The sequence below is a fragment of the Dendrobates tinctorius genome, unplaced genomic scaffold (assembly GCF_039654945.1).
Source record: "Dendrobates tinctorius isolate UK_male_01 unplaced genomic scaffold, ASM3965494v1 ptg000023l, whole genome shotgun sequence".
Lineage (NCBI taxonomy): Eukaryota > Metazoa > Chordata > Amphibia > Anura > Dendrobatidae > Dendrobates > Dendrobates tinctorius.
The window spans coordinates 12,137,440-12,152,195 of record NW_027361691.1 but is presented as its reverse complement, the minus strand read 5'-3'; the positions used below and the strand labels follow the sequence as shown (position 1 = coordinate 12,152,195).

At 44.2% G+C, this 14,756-nt stretch overlaps 1 protein-coding gene across 1 annotated transcript in view; it reads right to left on the bottom strand.

The window, feature by feature from the left end:
• Nucleotides 1-6,163: 6,163 nt before the first annotated feature.
• Nucleotides 6,164-14,756, bottom strand: part of LOC141084514 (putative N-acetylated-alpha-linked acidic dipeptidase) — an 88,399-nt gene continuing 79,806 nt past the window's right edge. The window contains exons 15-19 of the mRNA XM_073569269.1: nt 13,662-13,752; nt 10,771-11,035; nt 9,297-9,378; nt 7,767-7,859; nt 6,164-6,962 (exon numbers count right to left, since the gene is read on the bottom strand). Coding sequence (XP_073425370.1) covers nt 6,773-6,962; nt 7,767-7,859; nt 9,297-9,378; nt 10,771-11,035; nt 13,662-13,752 — 721 coding nt within the window. The 3' untranslated portion in view covers nt 6,164-6,772. The remainder of the gene's footprint in view (nt 6,963-7,766; nt 7,860-9,296; nt 9,379-10,770; nt 11,036-13,661; nt 13,753-14,756) is intronic.

The following is a 14,756-nucleotide window of genomic DNA, read 5'->3' as shown; positions in this document are numbered from 1 at the left end:
GGATGGATGATGTAGGAGAAGTCATCCACATCCATCAAAGCAGGAGGGCCAGCTATTGCCAGGAGAAAGAGCAGAGCACAGACCAGTGTTGTCCACCGGACTGGTCCTTGGCATTTAGAAAAACGGCGCAGGAAAAAGTATTTTCTATGATGTGCAGGGTAGCTGGGGGCTTATACACATGTTGCTGGAGTGATGTGTAAGAGGGCTTAAAGGGGTTGTCCACTACTAGGACAACCTTTTCTTAAACTAAATTTTCGGCCCCGTTAAATTAATGAAGCCTACATTCCCCTCCAGTTCCGTTCTTGCGGTGTTGGCAGTTCTCGGGGCTGTGATGTGGTGTTGTGACACGTATGTCCCTGTCCAGTCAGTGCTGGCGTAACTCTCTCCATCTTCGGCCAGAAGGAACATGAAGAGGAAGCCAGGCTGCAACTCATCCCCGACTTCCTCTTCATGTTCAGTTTGTCCAAAGGCGGAGACAGTGACGCCGGCGCTGATTGGGCGCTGGGCATCACATGTCATTCCACTGCGTCAGAGGCCCTGGGAGAGTGAGTGCTGACACCGCTGGAACAGAGCCGGCATGGGAGGTGAGTATAGGCTTTATTATTTTATCGGGGGTGAAAATTTAGTTTAAGAAGGGATTGTCCTAGTTGTGGACAACCCCTTTAAAGGTGGTGCTTTTAGTTTTTATGGGAAAATCTGGTGACATATTCCCTTACAGGTTCATTTCCTGGCGAATAAGCCTCCTTACATTGGCATGCCAGGGCCGGTATGTCACTCTCTACAAGGAGAAACGTTACGCCTTAGACCTTGCATAGAAAAACACAGTTGTTAAATATTGTAGTTCAGTGGGGTTGGTGCAGTGTGACAGACTGGCAATGACCACAGAAAAATTCAAAGCAAATGTCTTTTAATGTCCAAAGAAACTTACAACTGGAACACAAAAGGTATCCTCCGGATTGCAGCCAGGAAACAAGACAGTCCGTAACAGAGACATGTTGCCATGGGTGACTGCACCGCCGTGTCACGCTGAGGGGTGCCAGGCTTTTTGGCTCCACATGGTCTGTGTTACTTCACACAGGCTGAAGCTTTGCAGAGTCACCGGCTCTGCAAGTGTGCAAACCAAGACTGACACACTCAACCCTTTGCTGCAGGGTTTTTAAATGAAATCTGTGGCCATGATGGGCCACTTGTAAGAGCCGATCTGGAGGGGGCGAACTGTCCCACTACCATCCTGTAGATCGCTCCAAAAATAAAAGCCCATACCAGGTTTTCTTAAATCTGCCTTGGGCAAATAGCTTGCCCAAAACCAAACTTTCTTTTATTTTGCACTGCAATCACAGCTATATCTGTGACTGCAATGCACTCCAGCGGCCTCAATACGCTTCTATGCGCATCCTGGGGGACACATAGCGACCCTAGCATATAACACCGATCACTGCCTCACACTATATAAAATAAGGGGGCATCCGCGCACCAATCCGCCCACTCAGTTACCATCTTCCACCCCTGCCCCTACAGTGATTGGCAGTGATCACTTCTCAGCCCCAGACCTTTACACACTGACACTACAGGGGCCAGGACCACACCGTATCTGTGTGTGCCGGAGCATTAACACTTGAAGTTTCTTTCTGCTGGCACCATTACAAGCTGAAGAAAGCTGTCTGAGACATGACAGATACGACCACACTCAGTTGATACGGAGCTGATTTTCTGGACGGAAGATTCGTTGTGTATCACAGAAGTCGCGGCGTTGTGGATAGATGTGGAGCTGTTGATGTAATTCCTGCTGTTTCTTCATGTAAAATACCATGGATTTCACTATTGTGTATTCTCTGCTGGAAAATCCCCAGAAAAATTGATGTCTGTTATTGCTTGAAGCTGTAGGATTGTGTACCGGACCCTATGACTATAATTATTATTATTTCGTGTAATGATGGGACGTTTGTGCGTTCGGATTTACACACAACAGACGTGACACCTTGCCCTATTGGTCGGACTGGTTTTAGAGATTCATCACATGCCGCGGGCTGGAAAATTGGATCCAATCCATAAATGATAATTATGGGAAACCAGTCAGATACAGACAGGAAAATGTCAGAAGTCACCAGGTCTCATTAACTACAGTTGTGTAGTGTTAATACGGTTTGTTGCCCATATTATATTTTTACAAGAAAGGCATCTAGGCCTCCTAGAACTTTTTTTTTAGTGACTCAATCATTACAACTAGAAATGAACAAATATTTCAATGTTCGGTTCATATTACGATCGTCAATTTTGCAATATTCGCTCATTTATTCGTCGAATATTCGCTGAACGCCATTGGAGTCAATGGGAGGCAAAAAACAAAGGCATGCACAACGCTTTCTAACGGCCCCAAAAGCTGCCAAAACACATCCAATTAGGGGGAAGCACCAGGAAAGTGGCCTCAAGTCACCCAGAGTGCAAATTGTAGAATGGCACTGCAGCAATCAGCCAGGTATGAGGTATCAGGTCCGTGACAGCATTGAATTGAACTTCAGATTAAGACGAGGTGGGTGAGGGATCGGTGTAGGCCTGTTGTCCTGGGAGCCCTGATACCACATGCAACAGCTCAACCTGCTTTTATGCTCAGCCACACTCAGGAGGCACAAATATCAGTTTCGTAGACAACCCAACAAAGTGTGCATATCACATTTGCACCTGTATTGTTTAATGTGATCTCACTGTACACCAACTCATTATTAGCTGTAATTGGGTATCTATCAATTTTTATCACTCCTTTTTGGAAAATGAGAAATTAAAAAAAAAAGAAAAAAGAATAATATAAATAAATAACAAACGTGGCATATCATTTAAAGCACCACACAGACAATAGTAAATTGAGTGGTGAAACAAAAAGTAGCAATGTACTGGCTAATGTAGGGAAGAAGACATCACCACCACATCCTCTGGCAATAAGAATTTGGGAATCACAAAGTTGTAGCCACGATGCCTGGCAAACATAGAGGTGATTGTTTGACCTCATCGTAATGGGGATTGGCACCCCGTGATGAGGATCGGCATCTCGTGATGAGGATCGACACCCAGTGATGAGAATCAGATCCCAGTAATGAGGATCGGCACCCTGTGATGAGGGTCGGCACCCTGTGATGAAGGTCGGCACCCTGTGATGAAGGTCGGCACCCTGTGATGAGGGTCGGCACCCTGTGATGAGGGTCGGCACCCTGTGATGAAGGTCGGCACCCTGTGATGAAGGTCGGCACCCTGTGATGAGGGTCGGCACCCTGTGATGAGGGTCGGCACCCTGTGATGAGGATCGGCACCCTGTGATATGGGTCGGCACCCTGTGATGAGGATCGACACCCAGTGATGAGAATCAGATCCCAGTAATGAGGGTCGGCACCCTGTGATGAGGATTGGCACCCTGTGATGAGGGAGGATCGGCACCCTGTGATGAGGGAGGATCGACACCCAGTGATGAGAATCAGATCCCAGTAATGAGGATTGGCACCCTGTGATGAGGATCGGCACCCTGTGATGAGGGAGGATCGGCACCCTGTGATGAGGGAGGATCGACACCCTGTGATGAGGGAGGATCGGCACCCTGTGATGAGGGAGGATCGGCACCCTGTGATGAGGGAGGATCGACACCCTGTGATGAGGGAGGATCGGCACCCTGTGATGAGGGAGGATCGGCACCCTGTGATGAGGGAGGATCGGCACCCTGTGATGAGGGAGGATCGGCACCCTGTGATGAGGGAGGATCGGCACCCTGTGATGAGGGAGGATCGGCACCCTGTGATGAGGGACTTAGCTGTCAGTTAAGCCAAGCTACGGTGATGATTCTGGGCACAACTCCTGTGCCTGCCTGATCACATGGACATACTGGTTTGTCAATTTCCGGGAACTTCCTGTCAATTAGACGCATCGGTACTTCCAATGTGAGGAACTAGTTAGGGAGGACCTGTCACTTGCCATAAATATCTAATTATTTTTTTATCCTGTGTAAATGACGCTGTTCTCCTGAATCCGGCGTTGATTTTAAATTTGTTTTCGCTCCAATCCTGAGATTTGTCCCCCTCTTCTTTGCACATACGTCTATAGCCTTTCTTGCCGCCTGGACATGGCCCTTACGATAAGCCCATAGAGAAAAGTTGAGGACCATAGCCACTTGGCTAACAAAACTTTATTTACGTACAGGGAAGAGAAGGCCATATCTCTGGAATGGAGAGGAATAGGAACTAAAAAAAACAAACAAAAACAACAGCACCAGATTTAGGAAAATAGCAACATTTACACCATGTAAATAAAAAAACAATAATAATAATTACATATTATTGGGTTTTTTTAGAGCACCATTGATTCCTCAGTGCTGTACATGAGAAGGGTTTACATGCAAAACACAAATATAAATTACAATGAACAAACAATCAATGGCAGAATGGTACACAGAAGGGAGAAGGCCGTGCCTTACAATGCAGAGGATAATGGGGAAGAAGTCAGTAGGTTGAGGAGTTGCGTCAGCTTCAGTGATGGTGAGGTGGCAGCGTGGTCATTGCAGGCTGTAGCTAATTTGAAGAGATGGTTTTCAAGTACTGTCTGAACGTTCTTAATGCGGTGGATAATGGGACGTATCGGGGCACAGAATTCTACAGGACGGGAGACAATCAGGAGAAGTCTTGAAGGCAATTATACGTTCATCACCTGAGTGTAGAGGAGAGAAGGAGGTTTTGGGAGGAAAGGAGATAATGTGTAGGAAGGTATGAAGATCAGGAGATTAGTTCAGATTATGGATGGAGGAGACAGATTATGGACGGCTTTGTAGCTCTATATTTAAAGGTTGAACTAGATATTTTGGGGAATTGAGAGCCAATAAAGGGATTTGCAGAGGGGAGTAGTCAGAGGTGGATTAATCGGGCAGCAGAGTTAAGGACAGACTGGAGAAGAGAGAGAGTTTTAGCAGGGAGGCGATGGAGAAGGATATTGCAGTAGTCGAGGTGGGAGATGATGAGGGCATGCGTTATCATTTTAGTAGATTCAGGGTTGAGGAATGGACAGATTTTGGAAATATTTTTTGAGTTGGAGGTGGCAACAGCTTGGATAAGCAATTTGAAGAACAGGGCAATGTCAAGGGTTACTCCGAGGCAGTGTACTTCCGGTACTACAGAGAGTGTGGTGTCATTAATTTTGATCGATACATTGGTTAGGGAAATTAAGTGGGATGGGGGAAAGATGATGAGTTCAGTTTTGTCCACATTGAGCTTTAGGAAGCATGATGACAAGGAGGAGATTATGTCCTATAGACAATCTGGGATTCTTGACAGCAGAGAGCTGAATGTGGATCTCATCAGAATTATAGATGGTACTGCAAGCCGGGGGACTTTATGAGTTGTCCCATGCCAAAAGGTATAAATGGAGAAGAGCAGGGGTCCAAGACAGAGCTTTGAGGAACACCAACAGAGAGGGCGGGATGAGCAGGTAATATGGGAATTGGAGATGCTAAATGTGTGGTTTGCAAAGTATCAGGAGATCCAGGACAAAGCAACGTTTTTGATGCCAAGTGATGAGAGCATTTGGCGTAGGAGGGAGAGGTCGACTGGATTGAAGGCAGAGGACAGGTTTAGAAGGAGGAGTATAGAGAATTGTCTGCTAGCTTTGCCAGTAAGTTCTTAGTCATTTTGGTCAGGGCACTTTCAGTGGAGTGGTCAGGACAGAAGCCAGATTGTAGGTTGTTTAATAGCAAGTTGGATGAGAAGTGGGAGGAAAGTTCACTGTTGACGGGTTGTTCGGGGAGTTTAGATGTGAACGGGCATATTTATGGCAAGCGATACCTCCTCTTTAAAATACTACATAGTGTAATCCACAAATTTTTAGCTTGAGATCCCAACTTCATCCCAATGTGTGGAGCAAGTTTTAATAATTATTATAAATTGTGCATATTTTCCATTCTTTAGAACGTTCCCTCATGTGGCCAGGCTCAAAATTACTATCATTTGTACCCAAAATTGTAGAATCTTTACAAACCTGCCCGGCGTGTAGTTATTTTATGGTACATTTCCATGAAAAGCATGACAGTTGACTAAAAGGGCCACTCGCCTTATACCATACATGATTGATGGAGCTGAACTTCAATTAATTGCTCCCAATATTCACCCCCCTACCAAGAACACAAGCAGAGGCAATAGGATGTTAAAAATATAATAATGTGCTGGACCGATTCTACTTTATGATATTTACAAGTAATTCTGGTAAGTGATCATGACCAATACGGTTAGTGTCCCTTTAAGTCCCTTTCAGATTCTTGGGTGTATGGTATTAATAGTTAAAGGGGTTGTCTAAGAAAAAAAAAAAATTTTAAAAGGGCATGGACTGCTTAAAAATATCAATGCGAACCTTGGCAATCCTTGCCGGTCTCTGATTTTTTGGTCCTGGTGTCTATAAAGCAGAAAGGCTGGCTAATCCAATCAGAGGCTGAGGTGTCAGCGCTGCAGCCAGTGATTTGCTCAGTGGGACTTTCCAGGAAGTAGAGCCCAGCGGGCACCATTTTCCAGGAAGTAGAGCCTGGTGGGATTTTCCAGGAAGTAGAGCCCGGTGGGCACCGGAATAGCAAGGACTCTGTGAGGGTTATAACCACTACTTTTATTTCTCCTTTAAAAAAATATGCCTCTTTATTCTCTGGACAACCCCTTTAAATAATAGGTGAATGTTAAAGTTAATGGAGAGAGAAGAAATCGAGAACTTGTCAAATATTGACTCATTAGCTCACAATATAAATATGATATATACATTATAATCATAAGACGTCCTCCAGCGTCTGCCCGGCAGACTGGACAGTGAAGGCGGCTATAGAAATTTGTCTCTTGACCTCCTCCCATGCGGAGCGTTGGTCGCTTTTGTTCTCAATGTCGAAGAGTGCGTCGTAGATCCCGGGGAATGATTCCCCCATATACTTATTGTGGCTGCTTGGAGCATAGATGATGTGTCTGGAGGGTAAGACAAAAGAGAAGGATCAGAAGATATTTATGCTCCAAGGTAATAAGTTGCTGATTTTTGGGTCCCCTGCTAATACAAAGAATGAGAGTCCTGTGTCTTCTGTTTTTATGAAGTGCGCGAAGCACCATCCAAAGACTATAGGACTGAAGAAGGGCACATCGCCACACCTTCAGGATCAGTCCCACATATTTTTAATGGCGTACCAGTTCAGCATGAGCATTATTGCTATAGTCAAACCGGGGGCTTGGACATCTAATCCCATGATCGCGGGAGTTCCATTGATCAGATGCCCAACGATCAGTAAAGTTACCCATCTCTGGGGATGGATATGTTTTAATTTTGGTACAAAGCTTTTTAGAAAGACTTCAAAATGTGACACCTAATAATACGTTCTTTAGCAGAATTTATACTTGCAAGCGATTCTTGATTGCATCGAAAACGAAAAAAGTCTTGATATAAACAGCTCCTATACAGACTAATATATGTTTTGGTTTGTACAGACCAAAAAAAAAAAGAAAAATATATATAAAACCTGTACACTTGGATCTTTCAGTCAAAATCAATTTCATAGTAGTCCTACTTTTTATTATCCTTCTAGCGTCGAGCAAAAAGATTCTCAGGACCCGGGTCCAGCGGCCAGGTCCTTAAAAGTACAAGAGCTGGGACACCCAATTTGGCATTTATAAGACAGAAGTGTTACCCTCATCAGACATTAAAGCCTGGTAGCAAATGCTACCTCTTCACCCCTTATATGTACGACCAGGGAGAACATGATAATTGTTTCACTATCTTACCTGTAGAAGGGACGTCCTGGTAATCCCAAGGGGTCAGTGAATGCCCTCTCCAAGTACATGAGCTGATCGTTCACAGATCGAACTTCTATTGGGCTGTAATGAAGATATTGTAGATGTAAAATAGATAATAGATAGATAGATGATCTCCAGATGGATAGATAGGTAGAAAAAGTGGTAATAAACTATTGGTCCTTAATATGAAACTAAGAACTGGGAGTTCTCTATCTAATATTCAGTAGTCTGGTGCTGATCAATAATTTTCTGTCCCATATCTATACTGTCTATTGCCCTTGTCCTTTATGTTTAATGTGTCCCAATCCGTAATGTCTAGTAGATTCTAGATTACTTTGTGTCAATATCCTAATGTGTCCAGTGGTTTACTACCCAGTCATTGGTGTTCAGTGGAGTAGTGCCCTACCTCTGACCTCCAGTGGTTTAGTGTCCTACACCCCTGACCTCCACTGGTTTAGCGCCAAACCCCTGACCTCCACTGGTTTAGTGCCAAACCCCTGACCTCCACTGGTTTAGTGCCAAACCCCTGACCTCCATTGGTTTGTTGATAAGCCCCTGACCTCCAGTGGTTTAGTGCCAAACCCCTGACCTCCATTGGTTTGTTGATAAGCCCCTGACCTCCAGTGGTTTAGTGCCAAACCCCTGACCTCCAGTGGTTTAGTGCCAAACCCCTGACCTCCAGTGGTTTAGGCTCTACCCCTGGCATCCAGTAATTTAGGCTCTGCCCCTGACACCCAGTAATTTAGCTTCAGCCCCTGGTGTCAAATGCGCTGCCCAAATTTTTCAATGATTTATTAGACCCAGTGACTAATGGTTTAGTGCCCAGCCCCCTCAGTATCCAGTGGTTTAGTGCCCAGCCCCCAGTATATACAGTAGTGGTTTGTGCCTTTCATCTGTCATCCAGTAGTTTAGTGTCCAGCCCTTGGTGTCCAGTGCCCAGCCCCAAGTTGTCAGATGTTTATTAACTAGTTCCTGGTGACGAATGGTTTAGTTCCCAGCCACCAGTATCCAGTGGTTTAGTGCCCAGTCCCTAGTATCTAGTGGTTTGTGCCTTGCATCTGACATCCAGTAGTTTAGTGCCCAGCCCCTGCTGTCCACTGCCCAGCCTCAAGTTTTCAGTGGTTTATTACGTAGTCACCAGTGACGATTGGTTTAGTGCCCAGTCACTAGTATCCAGTGGTTTAGTGCCCATTTCCCCGCAACTAGTGGTTGAATGCCCTGCGCCTGGTTTTCAGTTATTTACTTCCTAGTTCCTGGTGTTCAGTGGTTTTCTATCAAGCCTTTGGTGACCACTGATTCCATACCCAGCCCCTGGCACTCAGTGGTACCCAGCCCCAAGAGTGCTAATTAAAGACCCTGAATTTTAACTCAGTTCTATAATTACTGATATTTTAAATCTATGTTTACACTAAATGGTCTTTAAAGTCTCTACTAATTAATCTTTGCATTGTGAATGCTCATTGTGTGTATTTCCAAGCTACAGAGCAGTTCAAATAGTGAAAAGAATATTTTACTTACTTTGTAACATCCAGATCTTTCAACCTCGCATGAAATGAAATTGCAGAATTTGTGAAATTTTCAATAGCAGAAAAAAGTGCATCTAAAAAACAAAATAGAATGTAAAAAACATTTTACCACAGGTGATCAATGGGAGTTAAGTCGCATTTTCATTTTTTGATTGAAGCAACGTGTAACGTGGTGCCGGGCAGTAGTTGTGGGCAAGGTACTAGTCTTTCAGGCCCCGACATGCTTCATGAAGATGGGGGTCCTGGCTGGGTGTGTGGTCTTCATCCATGGGGGTGCTACGCCCTTGCCGGTGATTTTGGCTAGCCAGGACCAAGTGTTGAGGAGTTCAATGATGGAGTCCACCAGCCAATAATAAACAGCTTTATACTGAACAGTTGCTTGGTGGGAACTATGTACAATAGACAGTGGGTGTATAACTTCATGAACGTTTCTTTTAGAACATGGAGCATCTTCACACACATTTTCTGCTTTCCTTCTCTAGGCTTACTTGCCTTTGCCTCAGCTAGTATCTTTACATTACCCACTACCCAGCGAAGTATTTCGGGAGTCTCTTCAGTCCCCAATAACTGTACCACCATCCAGTAAGTGAGAGTCCTATACTTCAACCCGCGGTTCTGCGTCCTTTTTCCCTTATGGGAGTTAGCTTGCCAATATGGCCTTTACGTGGCTTCTCTGCTTCCTGGCGCCCTGGAACTACCACCCGAGGCATTCTCCCTTCGTCGCACATTCCCTATTCCATCCTGCCACGTTACCTCCGGGTCTCGCTATCCACTGCCTCGGTCTCCACTCACATCAGGGACACTCACGTCACACCTCTCTGCCGATCGGTCAGACCTTACATCTGCTTCTCTTGCATGCTGGGCCTCATCTTACTTCCTGACAGGAAACTGTCTCTGTCCCTGCATTTTAGCCACTTCCACTCCGGGCTAGTCCCAATCATTAACCCTAACTATCCCTAATGTCAGTCAAACTACAATGCCATCACTAATATGCCATGTCACAATACACATAATAATAATATGCGTGTCTTCAAGGGAGAACGTGGGCAGTATGTCCATCTCCTTACACGTGCATGTTTGCTGTGCCGGAGATAGACGTGCGCTGTACTTTACTATCTACACCAGTCCCATAGTCCTTAAACTTGGCAACTTCGGACATTCATGACCAGTGACCACCACTACATTCAAAATGAGGGCACATGATTTTAATTCTCATGTTCATTGGGGGGTCCCAATTGGGAGATCCCCCCCGATCAGACCTTTAGCACGTTGGTACATAATACCTCATAGATGGATCGGTCAACATGCCGAGATGACCATCCATCTAGAAGACCGTTATTTTTTTTTTAAAGCAGTTGGTTGACTCAAATAGGTTTTATTGCACCAATGGATGCAGCGTGCCCTTAATCGGTCCTATCCAAAAGGTTACACGCCGCCAAGCATCGATTACTGTTCTATTAACTTACCAAAAGAGACATTATAAGTTGCCATTTGCGGTATATGTTTCTGTCCTATGTCCTGGACAATTTTGGCGTAATCCTTCAGGACATCAGCGTAGTCGTGGGCGTTGAAAGGGATGATCACCTCATTAGCCAGGTCAAAGACAAGCCCACCCCGCACTTTGGCCACCGCCAGGTGATTTTTATATAGAGGGTCGTAGAACTTATCCACAATTTCAAATGTCTCATAGACGCTGTGGTAAACCGGGTAGCCGCTAAATCTTCCTTCTTTCTGAGGAATGAGCAAAGAAAAGGTGTTGAAACTCTGAGTTCAAATGACAGCAATGAAAAAAAGAAAATGGAGAAAAAAAAAATAAAATTAAGCCTTAACAAACCGGTTAGTAGCCGCTGTGCTCGGTATTACAGTTCACTGGCATAGGGACGTTTACAGGGAACTGGTCTGAGAATTTCTTGTATGTTGCCCAAACCACGGGCAGCATAAATCAAAGTCTGGATACATGATTCCAGGCAAGTATTTTTTATTCTGAAGTTATAAAGCGTAGTTTAAAGATCCAGATGGAGACTATAGAGGGAGAGGAGACTAGGCCAGCACCGTACCTGGCCGCAGTGCTCTAGGTGATTGACAGGCAACTCCCAGGTGTGTACATCGAGTTACACCTGTCAATCACCCATAGAGGTGAGGGAAGAATCACCGGAACTTGGGTTTATGCTGCTTGTGGTTTAGGCAGAATGAATCTATGGATGGGTAACTTTTCAGTGCTGCCCCAGGTCACCCACCAGGAGCGCCCCTGACCAAATCGGCAATGCCCACTTCTGACAAGGTCTATATAGGCTCACCACTTTTTGACCTGGGAAAGTACATAATTTTCCAGGAGTGAACCCAAATAATCAGTCCAGTCACGGCAAATTTGGAACTGTTGGCAGCTGTCGACGTGACCTCATCAAGCAGCTGATTGCTAGAAATTAATCTTAGCACCACCAATCTAGAATCGCTACCCATGATAACCTCTTTGAACAAACATTTATTAAAACAAGCTGTCTAGCTTAGAAGACACATTTTTTTCTCTCTCGGTATGGTGCACACTGTACATAACAAAATACCCTAAATGAGAATAGATATAATAAGCGTGGTGTAATGCTTCATTTTCCCTGCAGAGGTGCTGTTGGGGAATTGAACACCTACTTCAACAGATTACAGCTGATCAGGTTACAATCTAAATTCCCTATCAGTATGTCTTTGGAGTGTGGGAGAAAACCAGAGAACCCGGAGGAAACCCACACAAACACAGGGAGAACATACAAACTCCTTGCAGATATTGTCCTTGGTGGGATTCAAACCCAGGACCCCAGCGCTGCAAGGCTGCAGCCCTAACCACTGAGCCACCGTGCTGCCCTAGTGTTACTTTTTACTTAAAATAAAAATGTATTACGTTTCTTTCTCTAATCTACATTCCTTCATTTATTTTCAAGACAACTTATATTTAGTTTTCAAACTGATCCAAATTTGAGATTTTTCCTTTGTTAGGGGTGTTTCTCCCAGTAGTATAGGCTGGATGTAAGGTATAAGTTCATCTGGAGATCTGCTTTCTTCATTAGCTCATAAATCTGCACAGCTTCTATCCTGCAATTATTTCCCTTTTACATGCTTTCCTCCCTATCTATAGCTATTTTTTCTGCCTTTCCCGAGTCTACACATGCTTCCTCTACACATTGCAACTGTGTGCATCTCCACACCCTCCCTACTACCATCTCTAAGAACAGGTGCAGAGGACCATGTATTCTCTCATGCGAATCAAGTCGATTATACAAATGACGCTCTGATTAAACTCTGATCATCATTTTATCATAGCGCGAGCTGACCTTTTCGATTAAGAAGATAGAAAAAAAAAAATTCTCTATCTTCTCAATTCTCTCAGTCTGTGGAAATCAGACTGCACTCAGATGTCATCTGAGGGTGGTCTGATGGTTTCCATGCATTCATTAACTTGCATGGTCGCGTGCTATCTGAATATTGGATCAAACTTGGACACGCAGCAATTTTTTTTTTTTTTTTTACTTGGACTGACTCGATCCGAAGAAAAAATCTGACTTGTGCACGGTCCCCATAGAATAACATTGGTCCAATGTTTCTTCGGATCGTGCTCGGACTGATAATATGGCCTCCTACACTGAGAAGGGAGGAGCAGAAAGAGCCATCAGGACCAAGAGCTCTGTTGGATTGGTAACATTTATGTATATCAATCTGCTAATTTAAAGGACCTATTTTCTACCATTTTTTTTTCTGCTGCGTGCCTGTGTTTTAAGTTGCTTAACTTTGCATTTAGGAAGAAAATGAATATTAATAAATATATATATATATATATATATATATATATATATATATATATATATATATATATATAAAAAATTGTACATAGCCTTTAAGTCATCGCAAAGTGTAAGATTACTATTCCGTTTATTTACGATGAGACAGGTGATGCCTCCTGGAACAGTTTTTTAACTTGTTTCTTCTTGGACCTGTTTTTATTTTGTTGCTTTTGACACTTTCAGGATTATATAATTACAGCATCTAAGTCTGTAATTACAGACAGTTAGTGATCAATGAGTGGAACAAGCTGCCACGAGAAGTGGTGAGTTCTCCTTCAATGGAAGTCTTCAAACAGAGGCTGGACAGACATCTGTCTGGGATGATTTAGCGAATCCTGCTTTGAGCAGGGGGTTGGACCAGATGGCCCAGGAGGTCCACTCCAATTCTATGATTCTATGTTGTATCATTTCGCTTCAAGAACAGATATTTAATTCTCCATTTGATGGAAGTGCAGGGTGACTCAGTACATTGCCGCTACATACGCGTCCTTCCTCCCACTTACCGGGCGCTGGCGTAGAAAACCACTCACCGAGTTTTTTGTGTAGCGAGCTCTTCCAGATGCGATGCCAAGACGCTGAAAAAATACTTCAAAATCGTTTCCTGACCCCAGTTTGTTTATCCTTGAAAAAAGAAAAATATTAGAAAATTACAAAAAAAAAAAATTCGCAACATTAGGTACAAAACGGCAGTATCGCGAAATTGGCTCGTAGTTTCTCTACACTGGTACGTAGCATTGCAAAACAGTTGTATTCACAAGTAAAATCTTCCCACCGTCATTCTCCAGAGGGGTCTGTAACTGTGACTAGAGAAGGGCAAGCACTTTTATTCCCTACTACTAGGGGGGAGAAGCGTGATGTTAGATACTTTGGTACTAAACAGGTATAAAACTAAAAAAAAAAATAAAAAATGCAGATGCAACTTCAGGCAAACAGGAAAACAAATTGGGAAAGTCACCGCTGTGACTAATGAGGGGCAGCACAGTTCTGTGTAATGGGGGAAAGCAGGAAGTCAGCTGTTATAGGTGGGGATAGGATGGCAATATTGTATATTCAGAGAACCCTGGATAATATTGGGGAAAGGGGGTTACTGCCATACCCTGATGTGACCACAGAGAGAAAGGGAAGGGTAATGTAAGGAAGGATGCACTGCTGTTATTAATGGGGAAAGAGGGGCACTGCTGTAACTACTGAGGGAAAATGAATGCCCTGATGTGACCACAGAGGAAAAGGAGGGGAGCAGTATACAGAAGGAGGCACTTCTGGCAATACTGGGGAAAGCACTGCTATGACTAATGAGGGGCAGCTCGGCACTGTCTACTAGGTTGAGTGAAAGTGGGAAAACATATTATTATTAGTGGGGAGGAGAAGACAAAGCTGTAACCACTGAAGGAAAGTGTCACGGGTTTACAGCGACAGAGAAGACCAAGAAGACCGCAGCACCTGATTTCTCCTACTCCTCCACTGATTAGAAGCACTTCACCTCCTTATTAAATTGGGCAGGTTTCTTTTAGCAGTGCAGGTATTAATCTGCTATGTTGAGAGCTCCTGGAGCTAAGGCTCTCAGCTGTGCACTGTTAGCCACTCCCATCTCCTATATAATCTGGGCCCTGGCTAGCACTCATTGT